This window comes from Rhea americana, unplaced genomic scaffold (assembly GCF_003343005.1).
Source record: "Rhea americana isolate MKP2758 unplaced genomic scaffold, rheAme1 scaffold_134, whole genome shotgun sequence".
Lineage (NCBI taxonomy): Eukaryota > Metazoa > Chordata > Aves > Rheiformes > Rheidae > Rhea > Rhea americana.
In genome coordinates, this window is record NW_028185417.1 from 886,413 (window position 1) to 901,321 (window position 14,909).

The 14,909-nt window shown below is 39.6% G+C and overlaps 1 protein-coding gene across 1 annotated transcript in view; it reads left to right on the top strand.

The window, feature by feature from the left end:
- TIAM2 (TIAM Rac1 associated GEF 2) overlaps positions 1-14,909 on the top strand; it is a 180,234-nt gene that overhangs the window by 155,159 nt on the left and 10,166 nt on the right. Inside the window, exons 17-20 of the mRNA XM_085297988.1 lie at positions 10,745-10,924; positions 12,634-12,702; positions 13,084-13,209; positions 14,466-14,574. Of these exons, the coding sequence (XP_085154114.1) occupies positions 10,745-10,924; positions 12,634-12,702; positions 13,084-13,209; positions 14,466-14,574 (484 nt within the window). The remainder of the gene's footprint in view (positions 1-10,744; positions 10,925-12,633; positions 12,703-13,083; positions 13,210-14,465; positions 14,575-14,909) is intronic.

The following is a 14,909-nucleotide window of genomic DNA, read 5'->3' on the forward strand; positions in this document are numbered from 1 at the left end:
TGTGCTAGGAAAAAAATTGTGAGGCTCAGAGAAGAATATGACTTCTCTGTAACTTCTCTCACAGAGAAGCATGTGACAACAATAGTGGCTCACCACAGTAAGGTATTGTCAGCATCGTCTCTGGAGATGCTTTGAACTTCCTTGATGAAAGACAGGAGGCTGCATTAGAGTCCCTCACTTCAGGCCTCCAAAGGCAACCTCAGTCACCAGCAGTGCAAGATGTCACGGCAGCATTTCAAATGGAAATCAAAGGCAGGGATATCTAATCACACTTCTGACAGACTGAAGGAACTGGATAACCTCTCTGCCAGCTGTAGATTATTTACTTTTTAAGATTGAGATACCATTTAGTTACAGTGCCTGCAGGAAGATACACTTTTTGCTTTGCAATGCAGAAAGATTTAAGCACGTGCGTAGGCATGTGATGTGCCCAGTAGTTACAGCAACACTGCACTCACAGGATACAGAGTCACTGTATGCTGGATAAACTTGCAATAGGTAATCCTGGACATGGACTGTGTCCTGAGTATCCTCATAGGCTGATTAGGCTTTGATCCCYATTTTATGCTGTTAGGAACATGTAAGGTCAAAGGTAGATCTGAGATGCCAAAACTGCAAGAATCTTCTACCTGCACCAGATTCTGCAACAGCAAAGACTTTAAAAAAAAGAAAAAAGAAAAAAAAAAGATACCTGAAAGGAAGGAAGAGCAGGAGAGTGAAAAAATTCTGGGATCAATTCTGGGATCAGAAATTAACAGTTGAGTTAAATACAAAGGAAAACCCCAGCAGATTTTTCATGTTTTGTTACCTGYTATCCATAGCACTGTGTGCCTCTGTCTCTACTTATTAATATATTCATGCTAGACCTTCATTCACATTATGATTATTTTGTTTTGAAACTGCAGAATCCTTYTTTAGTGTCTAAACAAAACCCCACCAAAACCAAGGGGAAGGTCAGTGTGTGGAATCCATGGGGTCTTTATCTGTATTTACAGTGTGATAAGTGCATATTTTAACATTTTAAATATAATATGCCTGCTGGTAATAAAAAAAGATAAGAGTTGACCTCTCCAACTCGAAAGAATGCTCATAAAATATGCTGTGAAGGATGAATGCAACTGCAAAGATTAATGTCTCAGTGGTTGCCATAGTTTCTAATTCAGCATTCAAGAAAAGTTTTGCATTCAGCACAAAACTCTTTGAGTGAGAACGTTCCAAASAGTATTTTAGGCTGCTGGAATTTAAAAATTAAATAAGAATTCATTTTAAACATTCCGAATGTTAACTGTTTCTTTTTAGTGCTGTAATTAAAGCAAATCTCTTCACTGTAGTCAATTATATTTTGAAAATAGCATTTGAAGACATTATAAAACATGTTATTAGTATAATAAGCTTGATGATAGAAAAAATTCAGAGAAATTTAAATAATYCACCCACATTTATAAAAAAGAAGAGTAAGTCCTCTTAAATGACTGTAGAGATCTGAAGACAGGGTTGAGCATAAACTTGTAATCCCTAGAGACCACTTGTGTCACATACTGTGTATACAAACTATCTCCTGCTTCACTGGTGGTCCAGACTGATGTTATAAATCAGCCCATGAGTGCCCCAAATTTTCCCGAAGGCAGGCCRCTGTTTCCTTTCATTCAAATTTTATACAGACAGAGCAAAATTAGCCTTTTGCCTTCATACATTGAGGGCAAAAGCTAGAYGGGAAACAAACTCTCTCTAAGTAAGCGCACCTAGACAAATCGGGACAGTAGAGGGAAGCTTGTAGTACGAAGGATGTTACTGTTACGGTGTCTATCAACCTGGTGCCATGGAAAGATGAAAAACAGATGTCTCTGAAGGGAATGTGTGTTACTCAGAGCAAACAACAAAAGAACAAACAACAAAAATACGTCATTTTTCCAGTCATCGTAAAAGTATTTCAAGGTGATTGGTTATTTCAGATGTGCATTTGACTTAGGAGATCTGTCCTAGAAGAGAAATTGAGTCTAAAGAAAAAGAAATGCTAAAAAAAATGTTTGATTTGGTGTATTTGGTGGGGCTTTTTGTTTACCTTTGTATTTTTTGTTTTTTTGATATATCCAAGTTCCTCTGTAAGAGTTGGAAGTGTTACTGAAACATTGCATTTTTTTCCTAATGAATGCACATTAAAAAAAAATTGCTAATTGGTAACATCTTTCAGCTGACATATGGCTAACTAATAACTCAGGCTTAATTAGCAAGCCTGGGGAAGAATTACTTCCTAATATGGAACTAAAAAGACCTGTCGTTGTTTTTCATCAGGATTGACGATACTGCTTGGACCTGCATTTTAGAAGCATTTTCTTGGTCCCAGTAGATGAGTTGTCCTTTTAATACCTCTCTATTACAACAGTGGAGCTGGAAGTTGCCATAACTCATGCTGACAGAAAATGGAGAAACAGTACCTTTTCGGCCAGTACAGTTGTACTCTAATAAACATGGAGCTGATGGACTGGCTTGTGTGATTTTTCAAGTCCATATGCTGTCTTTTAAACATTTAACTTTTAAAGACTAGTGATTTTTCTTTTATTTTCAGACTTTGTCTGTTGATGTCTAAGGTCTGCAGAAAACTTGAGAGGCAACCACTGATGATGGCTAAGGAAAGTAAGCTCTTGTACGTGCTACAGAGTAGTCCATGGAATTGGATGTCTGAAACAGGCTGTTGTGGCCATGGGAGAAGAAACATTAGTCAATGTCTCTGTCGCTCCTCCAAAACCATTCCCTTTGGTTTTCTGTTTTACAATCTTCTTGCCCAGTGAATCTGACAACATCCCAGTCCTAAAAAAGGCRGAGTCCATCAGCCAAGCAGACGGGTCCTACTACTTTGATGTGTTCTGCATGCTTTATCAGTGGCCTGTTATTTCAGGGATCCAGGGTCGTTGTTCTTCAGCTCRACAGCCACTCAGCAACTGAGCTTTATGGTCTGGCAAATGCTGAGCTGTCAGGTTGCACTAATGATCTGGAAAGAGATGGATGGAAGTTGAATTGCAGTAATTAAACAAGGGGGCTACATTAAGTCCCTGCTTATAGGAAGGTTGAAAATCCTTGAAACCCATGGCAGTAACGSACATAGCCGAAGGCAGCGTTTGGGTTCAAGGAAAGGGTTTGCAAGCTTTAGAGTGGCATCGGTGATGGAAAGGGCAATGTTGAATGAAATCTTATATCTCTGCATCACTGTGCTCTGAAAGTGCTGAAATAAGGTGAATGTGGGGGTTATTATGTTTATTATTCCTCTGGCGCAGCTCTCGCTTTACTAATGAATTGCTTATCAGTCTTCTGACCCTTCAGCTCTATGGTGTAATGTCCTATAATGTTTTATTTAAAGTTGCTTTTTTTTTTAAAAAAAAAAAAAAAGGAACAATCTATTTGTAGACATGATTGTTTTTGTATAAGTGTATCAGCATGGGGACTGACACTTTCCAGCATGAATTTATTAATGAGCACAGTTTAAATTTCTTTGTATTGATGTAATTACAAATGGAAAGTTCAAACAAAGGACAAGCACAATTATGTAAGCAAAGCGTCCAGAGTGCTGCCTCTTTGTTTTCCGTTTTATCGTTCTGAGGGCATTTATATGCYGCAGCATTTAGTGGCGAATACCCTTGACAGAGCATCTGTACCATTGACAATCCACGTTGACCTTCAGGGCAGTCAGCACCCTTTAGATATTTTTAGGTATTGGGCTAATTTTCTCAAAGCACCTGATGTTTTGTTTATGCAGTGAATTTCAGATGCACCGAGGAAGGTGCATTTCTGGGGAGGCTTGCTCTTTAAAACCCACATTCTCTTGCTGTAGCTGCATTTTGTCATGCATTGACTACCTTAAGCTATAAAAAGAAGGGGAAAAAATCACCCTTCTCCTTCTTACCTGGCATGTTTTCATTGCATTTGTAGTAATAAAAGGAGGTATGGTCTCCTGCCTGTGCTCTCCTACAACGCTTAGCCCAGTTAAACTGGGATGTTGACAGTGTCTCAGATTTTCATTCCTCAGCACCAAAAATACCTCCTGCTGTGCCTCTGCACACCGGCACACTGCAGCCGAGCACGGAGAGAGGTGCGTGAGGGTGAAACTGCAGTGTCCYTTAGAAGGGCCTTTTCCTTCGGCAAAGTTAGCGTCTGCAAGCCACGATGCCGGCCTTCAGGAGGAGTAAAACCAGAGCAAAGAGTTTAGCGCTGGCTCGCAAAACCCAGCAGCAGGCAGCGGCCGCTTAYGGCTCGCTGCACAGGATGTTTTCTATGGTAAGTTCGGCCGCCGTGTGTATTGCGCTGGGGGGTGCTTTTTATTAAACTAGGGAAGGTGGCTGAGCTGCACGCACATGCCAGGCTCTTTGCGCTTGATAAGTAGGGCCCATTAGAGCATATAATGAAATAATGGATTCTGGTAACCTGTCCTCAGTGGATGACTTTACACCGGCATGTAAAGTGCATTGGAAAAGTTTGGGCTTTTTAAGGCTTGGGGAAGGGAAGGAGGTTGGTTTGGTGGATATTGCGGTGCTCAAGCAAATAGTTACTGCTTGCATCTGGCAGAGAAAGGACTAAGGGGGGATCCAGATTTGGAGAAKAAGTGTTTAGCAAAGATTCTTCAGTAAGATTTGGAAGTAGCTACAGAATTAATGTTTTAACTCTTTCTCTCTTTCTGACAAACAATTTGGGATTGTGGAAAAGGGTGGAGAAAATAAAAGCTACAGTCAAGGAACTGTTGGGGGAAGTAAGAAGGCTATAAATRACTAAGTTGTGATATTACACAGACGGTAGAAAAATACGTGAACTTTCTGCATAAAGATTGACTATGTTGGGATAAGGTGAGAGAAAAGGAGAGAATGACAACACTTTGCTAAGATTAGATTTTGGGAAAATTTGCAAAATGTGCTTTAATATTACCTGACAGGAGTTTTGAGATTTGGGCTGCCAGGATTCTTCTCTGTTTTTTATTTTTTTTCCTTCTTTTTTTGTGCTCTTTTTCATCATCTTTACATTTCTTACAGTCAGAATRTAACCTTCCATGGTATTTTGCCTTTGACTTTGATATGCATTGGATCAGGTGCCCTGGGAGATTGATTTTCTAAGAGGCTGAGCGCAGCGGCTGTGCTCTCTGCAGGAGCTGCCAGTCCTCAGGACCTGGTTGATGCAGGAGCTTGGGCCCAGCTCCAGTCTGCGTGACTTGGTTTATAACTAGGTGTTTCAGTTAAGCACCTGAGTTGTCAGAGGTTCCTTCTGTGTGGTCAAGGAGAAAGATAGGCATCTCTCTGTGGCAAGTGAGAGTGAAGACTTTGCTCTGTGTAATTTAGATTAATAGGTTTGGCACCCAGTCAGTTGGGTTGCATCTGAGCTGTTTTACAGAGCCAAGTGTTCAGTTTTCTTTCAGATTTTGACCTGCTCGGTCAGGAAAGAGTTATGAATCATCAAGCTGTCATGTTATTGTACTTTTGTTTCATTAAATAAGGTTGGTAATACCTAGTTGCATTACTGGAACATTTTTCGTTTACAAAAGAAAAGGCAGAACAAGGCATTATGAGGTCAACCTCTAAATGAGAAGAAATAGCATAAAGTTTCAGAGGGAAAAATCTCTCTGAAATTGAGAAATTTTGACTGCAAGACAAAACTTTATTCTTAGCTCTTCCCGTATTGCCTGTTAGGGACTCTTCCAATGATCTGGTAGGGCTGTTTTTCATAATGTGCCATAATGTACCATAGAAGGGTTCTTTCTCCATCCTTGAGCATAACTCGAAATAGGCTTATGGATACAAGCCAAGATCTGAATTAGCATTTAGAACAAAATTCCTTTAGCAATATTTTAAACATTTTAATTAAAAAGCATGCAAGAAATGCAGCTAAGCAAAACAGACCCTAAAATTTTCAGCAGTGTCCATGAGGGCCAATTTTGTGCTCTTGGTCGTTTTGAGGTAGAGTTAGATTTTCATTTCCAAGCTCCTTTTTAACAGAGGAGAAAGGAGCGTGTTTCCGGYGAGGAGGGGGGGAGGAGAAGGGATGTGACTTAGTAGGCAAGCGACCAAAAGGTAAGTCCAGTGATGACTATTTTAACTTCTGTTGCCTGAGGCTCAGTCTTCCCCAGATAGCTATGGTGGAAATCCCACAAGGCAGTTTTCAGTAAAACTGTACTGGCCTTTTTCAATCTTAATAAACAATTTAGGAATGTGTGTACTTTATCACTGTGTCCAGAACTCAGGATTTTAAGGACCTTTTTCAGTGGTCCTTAAGGAAGCCAAGACCTGCAACTTTCTAGCCTTTGCTTTGGTTATRAAGTGTTTCCCAGTCTGAGGATGAGAGAGAGCGGTCCATAGTGATAAAAATAAGTGCATGAAGTGATGGCTGCTAGGCCTGCCTTTGTGCAGGAGAGAAATGCTTTCTCATATAAAAGAAAAATGGCAGACATCTCAAAAGGCTTTCCTTTTTTACAATGTGAAGGATGTAAAAAGGTCTCTGGCTGATGGTTCATTTCTCAAAATCCCATGTAATTGTATTTCTCTTGTTGACAGGTGCATTCAGTTTTATTTCCTGAAAATACCTATATCAGAGCAGAGATACGGGACTTTCAAAGATACAGGACTAATCTGTTTCTGCAACATGCCTTATCAGCATGCTTCCTCTTTTGATAAAGAATTCAGATGTGGTCAATATCCTACCCAAGGGTACCTGAATCTGAAAACTAATCAAAGAAAATATATATTTAAGTCTTCCTTCTTTCCTTCACTTTTTCAAACAAACCCTGCCAGAGTACCTCGTAGAGTACCTGAAGTGTATAAATGAGAGACAGTAAAATAAACAGCAGTGAACAGAAAGACCGTAACACTAATTAACCTTGTGTGCCACTTGTGCTCAGTCAGTGTCACTCTGTAGAAAGTCACAGGGTAGCTGTGAAATTGTGGTGCTAATGCTTAACTACTGCTGATTAATGTCTTCTGCTCTCTCTCCAATTAATTTTATGGAGATTTTTAACTCTGCTGGGGATAGCATGGCCTTAGATGATGATATGCTTGTGTACAAGGAGCAAAGAAAACCRCCAAGAGGTTCCTAGCAAGCATATCCTTTGTTCACTTTAAAGAAATACTCTCTAATATTTTTCTCATGAGTATTATTGAAAATGGGACATGATTCATCTCCATCTAACAAGAAGAAGCACAACTGTGGTATTTGACAGCTATAGGTGAAGCTGACAGTTATGTGGCCTAGGGCTTTCCCTTCTAGCGTTACTRTAAGCAGTTCTTCATTTCCAGGAAACGCTCCATTCAAAATGATGTGAGACTTAACTATGAGTTGAAAACATGCAGGGATAAAAGGAGAGTTTCTTAACGTTGCTCCTATAGGTCCTTATATTTTCTTAGAGGACAAGACAGTATCTGCATAAGCTCCAGTTTTCTTTCCCAACTCCGCCATTCAAATTAGCAGTATTGGTTGCTTAGGYTGTCTGCATTTTTGGATCCTTAGCCTCAGTGTGCTCTGCAGTGCTAACGGTCAGCCGAAGTTGCCTTCAGTCTCCTTTACATGTTGCCACAGGTGTAATACATAAAATCAAGTAGCCACAGGATGTGTTATGGAGAAAGTTTATTGCTTCAGCTGTCTGCTGTCCTCACCTCTTCTCTGTGCTCAGCTACATTGCAGCCTCAGCCACAGTCAGACCTGGGCTTTTTTCTTCACTAATGTAAATGCTTTGATTCTGATGAGTTGGATGCTATAAACTTTGGCATAAATCATTTGTTACCATTTAATAAGGGCTGCCAGTCATCTTGGCCCTGTGCAGATACAAGCTGTGTGCCTGAGGAGTTTACCAGATGTATCTGTGAGTCTAACCTGCCTTTGTGTTAGCCATTGCAATGTCGTTTTCACATGGTATAGTTCTTGTTTTGCCACACACATTTGAGTAAGAACATAGGTTTGCATGGTGAGTGCATGTGTGCTGCACCTTGGGGCTCCTCCTGAGAGTACTTGACTTAYGGGCAGTGAACTGCCAAACTCTGCTTTGACATCCAGAATGCCAAGGTGGCTTGGAAATTTTCTCTTGCAATAAAAAAAGGGATAGAGGCTAGACCTTTCATACTGTGTCCAGGTGAAGCACCACACCTGATGTAGGAGAGATGATCATAGGGATTGTCATTAGGGTGTTTCTAGAAAAGATCCATTTTAAATAGCAAAAAGAGCAAATCATTTTTTTTTTTTTTTGTGAGGAAGGTCAGAAAAAACATCCAGGGCARAGTGAAAAAAGGCAGGAAAAGATTCCAGTCTGGGTAGTAAGGAAGCTTTGGGAATAAATGTGGATTGAAAGAGGAAAAAAAAAAAAAGAGAGAGAGAGAAAATGGAACACAGAAGCAAAAAAAGTTTATTCTTCTTCATTAGTTTGTTGTTCCAATTTCTCACAAGTATTGGGCTCTTGGTCCAGAACCACTGTACACTTTGTGGTTTCACTGGCAAAAYGTAATCTTGTATCTGCTATGGTCTGTGCAGAGTGTAGGGCTGAATGTGAACTACTTCTGTCCTGATCAAGTAGTGTTTCATGCTTGCTTTGACCCAAATGTAAATACTGTAGTGGGTACAGAGAATGAAAAGCAGGGCTGGATACTGCACAGCCTGAAAGCCTCCCTCGAATGGGATGATAGGAGGCTGTGGGAAAGGATCAGAGCTTACAAGCAGCACTGCGGAAAAGAGGCAATATGCAGGAGCAGAAGCAAGGTGCTCCCGTGTTCGGGAATGTAGTGACCTTCGTAAAATCACAAGTCATCAGCAGTAGGGCTGAGAGGTACCCCAGTGAGCACCTTGGGCTTGGTTCAGTTATGCAGAACCATTTCTGGCACCAGAGTGCTCAAATACTATTTATGTTGAGGATATCATCTCAGTCCATACACTTTCTTACTGAATGGCTCTTGGGAACAGATCCATCTGAAACCCAGACTGAAATGGAAGACTTGCAGCTTGTCCTCCAAGGCCCTACCACCTTGTGCTAAGGGGGAGTGGGGAGGAACAGAGCACTTCTAACTCCTTCTTGTTAATTTGTGCCTGACAATGATGTTTATGACTTGCTTTCAATAGGCTGTCTCATGTCCCTGATATAGTGTCCTTGATCAGGCCTCATGTTGATGTAAATCAAGCTGCCAACGCACACCTTGAGCTGTAGAGAGCATAAAATCTGAGTCATTCTGATAAAATACAAAACTTTTTGACATCAGAATCAAAGAAAATAACACTCACATACTTTGGAATTCAGCTGTTTAGAAGTTGTTTTAAAATAGCCCGCTAACTGAAGTGAAGTTACAATTTATTTCCAAAACACATTAAGTATTTTTAGTGGTACAGAGTTACTGTGATTTTTTTTCTTTTCTTTCTTTTTTCTTTTTTTCTTTTTTTTTTTTTTTTGGTGTATTCCTTCACAGTGAAGCAATAATTCCAACAAACACCACCAAGTTTTTTTTTTTTTTTTTTTTTGGTGTATTCCTTCACAGTGAAGCAATAATTCCAACAAACACCACCAAGTTTATGTTGAATTCTGTCTAGTCTTAATGCTGTAAATATGGAATTTATCTAAATTTCACAGTCCTGAAAGCTGTCATTACACAGGCTTGTGAAAAATATTTGCACATACTAGTAAGTAATTTTAATTTTTTTAAGAGATGGTGGCACTGTTCAAAACTGAGGCCTGGGAAACAATAGAGTAATATGGATTACATGGCAAATTTTGACATATTAACATTTATTTCCACTAAAATAGGTGTGAGGGATGTATATGGCTGAAACTTTATAGTGCTAGTATGTGTAGCTTCCACCTTACAGGAAGTTTAGTATAGCTTAGTTTAGTTTCAGAATAACTTTTACATTAGCTCATTTGATAACCCRGTATCTTAGTGAACCTAACTACATGGCTGACCTGTGGTGAATCAGGYGGTCAGAAAGAGACTTTCTGGTGCCAGTGGTGGTCATGCAAGAACAATTACAGAATCATTCCATATTGTTARAAAAGCTCTCTTTCTCTTCCATCTTTACTGTATAAGATTAACCATTGTTGTTCCATCTCCAACTTGTACCTTGCTTGAAAAATAACTTGTGGGTTTTTTTTTTCATATTTAACGTTCTTCTGAAGAAGCTCAAAGATTTAGGTGTCCATTCCCCATTTCTGAAGGCAAGAAGTTGATAACTGGTTACCTCCTTGAAGGGGAAGCATCTAAACATCTTTCAACAGTCCAGGCCTTTGGAATCTGAAACCTGAGCTCCAAGTTTCCTTTGTTTAAAAATATATATGTATTTTATACACACACACACATACATACAAAAATAGATGACAAATAGAACACTCATTCTGGATGCTTTAAAGAAGAGATCTGTACCTGCTAGTTTTTTCTGTTTTGGTGCAGTGAATGTTGTGAAATAAGAGAGATGGAAAACAGTGTGATGCTAACATCATAAGAATCAAAGTATATAATATCCCTGAGTGCACTCTCTCATCTTTTRCATCCCACAAGTTTGTATCTGAAGAGTGAGAATGATTTGCAAGGAGAAGGAACTAGAAATTGGTTTATTTTACTGTTTTGATGTAATACTGCTAAAAGTTCAAGCTGGTCAAAGCAATCAGGATATGTTTGACAAAAAATAATGGCATGCCCTAACCCCTGAATTTGGAGCAAGAGCAAAATTTGAGGAATTAAAAGTGCTTATGGAACTGTTTGTGTTCTAAACTGTCAGTGCTTGTCCCTTTCTTTTCATCTATCAGAGTGCAGAACAGATCAGTGCATTGTGCCGAAATTTCCAGGAARTCCAGGCAAGCAGTATGGAAGGACAGAAGGACAACCAGGATCCGCCTCCACGACCACTGGCTCGGCACCTTTCTGATGCAGATAGATTGAGAAAAGTCATCCAAGAACTTATGGACACTGAGAAATCTTATGTCAAGGTAAACAAAACAGAACAAAACAAAAACATTTTTCTGACTAGCTGCAGCCTTCTTTGTGAAGCTGACCATGATTTGTGGATGGTCTTACACATTTTGTATGAGCATGTATGAACTCATGTGAATACACACGAACTGCCCTCTACAAGGGCCATACCCTACAGGGTTTGCTTACATAATTTTTGCTGCTTTCAGTAGGCTTGTTCCTGTAAAAGAAGCTGTAAGATTTGGTCTAGTAGCTTTAATTCTAGTCAATTTGTATCTATATTGGAGACTGGAAATTCATGGTAGGTAGAAATCTGCAGTATTTGAATATTGGGGGTCYTCCAGGGAATGTTTCCATGGTTTTCCAAATGAAAATATATTTTGGTAGAAGAACAGAAAAGCCTCCTGCCAACTAGCAAAGAGTTTAACTGTGGAAAATAGTGCATAATTATTTTGACTCGGCAGTTTTCAAAGCTAAAAGGTTGTTTGTAGCATCATACGTGTTATTTCTCCTTTGACTGGTAAGTCTGTAATTTGTTAGATATATGTCCTTTCTTTTTATAAATCCAAACTTCATGGGGCTGGATGCCAAAAGCAATGTGGAAATCTTGATTTCATTGGCCTTTGGCAAGGAGGAATCATTTATGTTACTTGATCTCAAAAAACATACTTAGAAATGCCTATGCTTGCTGCAATCAGTTGTGGTAAACAAGAGAAAGTTTTCAATTTATTGCCTTCAGAATATCCACTAATCTCTAGACATACACTGTAAACTTGAGGAAGCTTTACAGAACGTAAACCCCGTGCATGTCCAGCTGGTGTCTCTTATAGAGGAATCCCTTGAACAAAGGCTCAAACTCTGCCTTTGCGTCTTTGAATAAGTCTACCTGTACCACAGAGGAGGATGCCTGCATGAATCTGTGATGCTAAATTATTAGTCATATGCTTTCACTACAGTTCTCCCTGGGTGAAATCATACCAAAATTGTAACCAGATTCTGTTTTTCTCTCATGATTTTCATATGGAGGTCACTGAAATGCATGGTAGTACCAGGCAAAATCGTAGCACAGGCAGGTTGTAAAAACTCATTGTGGGATTCTCGGCGAGATGCTCGTTGTTCCTTCTTCATAAGAGTTCCCGCAGTTTCTTTTCTCAGGCCCCAACCCAGCTGTCATGCTCTGGTGTGGGACAGTAAGTCTTCAACAGCGGCACGAATTCTTTGGAGCAGAGATGGAAAAAGTCCTCAGTCATATAGCTCCTGACAAAATAACCAATCACTTTAATACCTGAGAGGATTTTAAAATGTTATATGTCCTTCTGAGTATTACTACTGATGTTTAAATGAGGGGCCATTTATATGGTTTATGGCTAACTTGCCTGATTAAAATGCTTGATGCTGTTCAGGTACATGAACATTCTTCAGAATATATACATATCTGTACACAAATATTCTTTAGAAAACTACCATCTGTAACTTTCTCTCCCCATGCTATAATAAAATATAATTTGTTATAATGAGGCTGTAGAGCCATAAGGATGAAACAAAAATATTACATCGAAATGAATTTGCCATTAACTTAGCAATCATTTAGCACTAATAATCTGGGTGATTTTGTTACAGAGAAGGAGTTGTATCTCTGCTTCATTCCAGAAAACTGCCTATCCCTCAGTTGTGATTTAAAGAAAAATTTCCAACTGTTCCATAAATTAAATTCTGTTTCTTGCAGGACTTGAGCTGCCTGTTTGAGCTGTACTTGGAACCCCTTCAAAATGAAACTTTCCTTACCCAAGATGAGGTGAGGGAATAAGTGAAAGATGTTCTTTTCMTTCTTTTATGGGTTAAGACCTTGGCATTTGGACTTTTCCATTGCTGAGAGCATGACTGAAAAAGCAAACAACAAACAAAGCAATAGAGTTACACCAGTTAATGTCTTTCTGTCTGGTACATGAGTCACTTCTTCTTTTAATGGTAATTGTTTTTGTGACTAAAACGCTGCTAAGAATTCTTTGCCTTTTTAATGACTTTTCTATAAAGCCCATTTGAAAACTGTTAATGAAAATGTTATTGGCCTTTGCATGTCTTTGTATGTCACATTGTCCTACAAGGACTGTTTTTTCAAGACTCTTTTAGAGGTATGGAGTGCTGTGCTTCATAGCCTGATGTTTGATATTCGCAGATGGAGTCCTTGTTTGGCAGCCTGCCGGAAATGCTGGATTTCCAGAAGGTGTTTCTGGAGACCCTTGAAGATGGAATTTCTTCCTCCTCAGATTTTAATACACTGGAAACGCCATCCCAGTTCCGAGTAAATACTTGATCTTTTACTATATCGCAGTGTGCCTGGAAATGTTTGTGGAGATCTAGCTTTAAGAGCTCTAAGTTCTACCTGTTTTTTCATACAGTTGCTTTTATGTTTGAAACTTTGCTTTAGATTACAGATACCTATTCAGCAGTTAAAGATTAGTGCTATTTGTCATGGTTTTATATTCCTTATTCCCATGGCAGAGGATGTAATATGGAAGGTGCAGAGTAGACTTTAAATATTCTATAAACTCTGAACTTGAATATTCTATAAATATCACAAGCAATGCTTACGATGCATAACTCTTCTGCAGAAAGCTTACTGTCACTATGCTGAATTCTGCCCTGCCTTGTGCTCCCCACTACGCCCAGTTTACYGGCTACAAACTGGAAGCTTTTTCTGTTAGATGCAGCAGGAGTTTCTCGTGTGGTGAGGTCCAGCAGGGCCTGTGAAGTGCAAACGATTGAACATTGTGCCCTCTCTGTGCTGTGTCTCTTACGGTGGCAGCACTCAGTAYCTGACCTAACTGGAGGAAGTAGGTGGTCCCAGAGATGCAGTCAGTGTCACAGRACTGGGAGGTGCTGGCAGGTCTCCCTGGCACTTGCTGTCTTTTGTGGAGCAAACATTGATTAAAAAAGGGGAAGAGGGCTGCTTTCCTCCTCCTCCTCCTCCCTCACTGTTTCTTTTTCTTATCTTTGCTTTGGGAAATATTTTTCTAAAAAGATCTCCCTCATGATTCAGAGTCCCTCCCACATATTCCCAACCTCGCTTTCATCTAAGAAACATCTAAGAAACTGAGGTGCCCTATAATTACCCCCTGCCTAAAAGAAGGGAAACATTTGGGAAGCAATCCTCTGTGCTTGTTTTACACTGTCTCTTCTGGCATTAGCAGCTTTGTGCCTTGCTTCCTATAGCCCATGTTTTTTCCCAGGACGTACTGTTACGTGTCTGTTGATTTTTGTTTCTGTGCTGTCTGAGATACAGTAAGACAGAGTGTCCRCAGTGGTGGTGTCCTCTAAGAGAAAACTGAGAAGATTGCAGGCTTTGCCTAAATAGCCTGAAGTCTACACTCAGAGAAATACAGGAACTTCATGGAGCTACTGCCAGTAATTAATTCATGTGACATATGTACACATGCACATAGAGAATATCTATAGACAGGCAGCAGATAATCACAGCACTAAGCCTCTGTTATGTGGCTTGAACGTTTGATTATGATCCTAATAATGAAGCAAAAATTTTGATTGTGTTGATTTCAGAAGTTGCTGTTTTCCCTCGGAGGTTCCTTTCTGTATTATGCTGACCACTTTAAACTGTACAGCGGCTTCTGTGCAAACCACATCAAAGTTCAGAAAGTTCTTGAGAGAGGTAATACATTGTCTTTGTTATTGTAATTCATTTGCATAAATTTAAACTTCAGTGAACTACTGTAACAAATCTCATCAACTTGTAGAGAATATTGATATAAAGCAAGGTCTAATAGGCAGGTCACAGTAACAATAGCTAAGATCCACGATTCTGCTAAAAACGATATAGAACTGAAGGAATAAGATTCCTTTTGTAACACCTAGGCATAAGGCTGAGTAGCAATAGAAACATCTTCCGAAAGTTTSTGCCGTCTGCAGAAACAGCAGAAGCAGCAGCTGTATTTGGTTTGTRTGTTCATGCAGGTAAAAAGGTGGATGTCAATCAAAACTGCAACA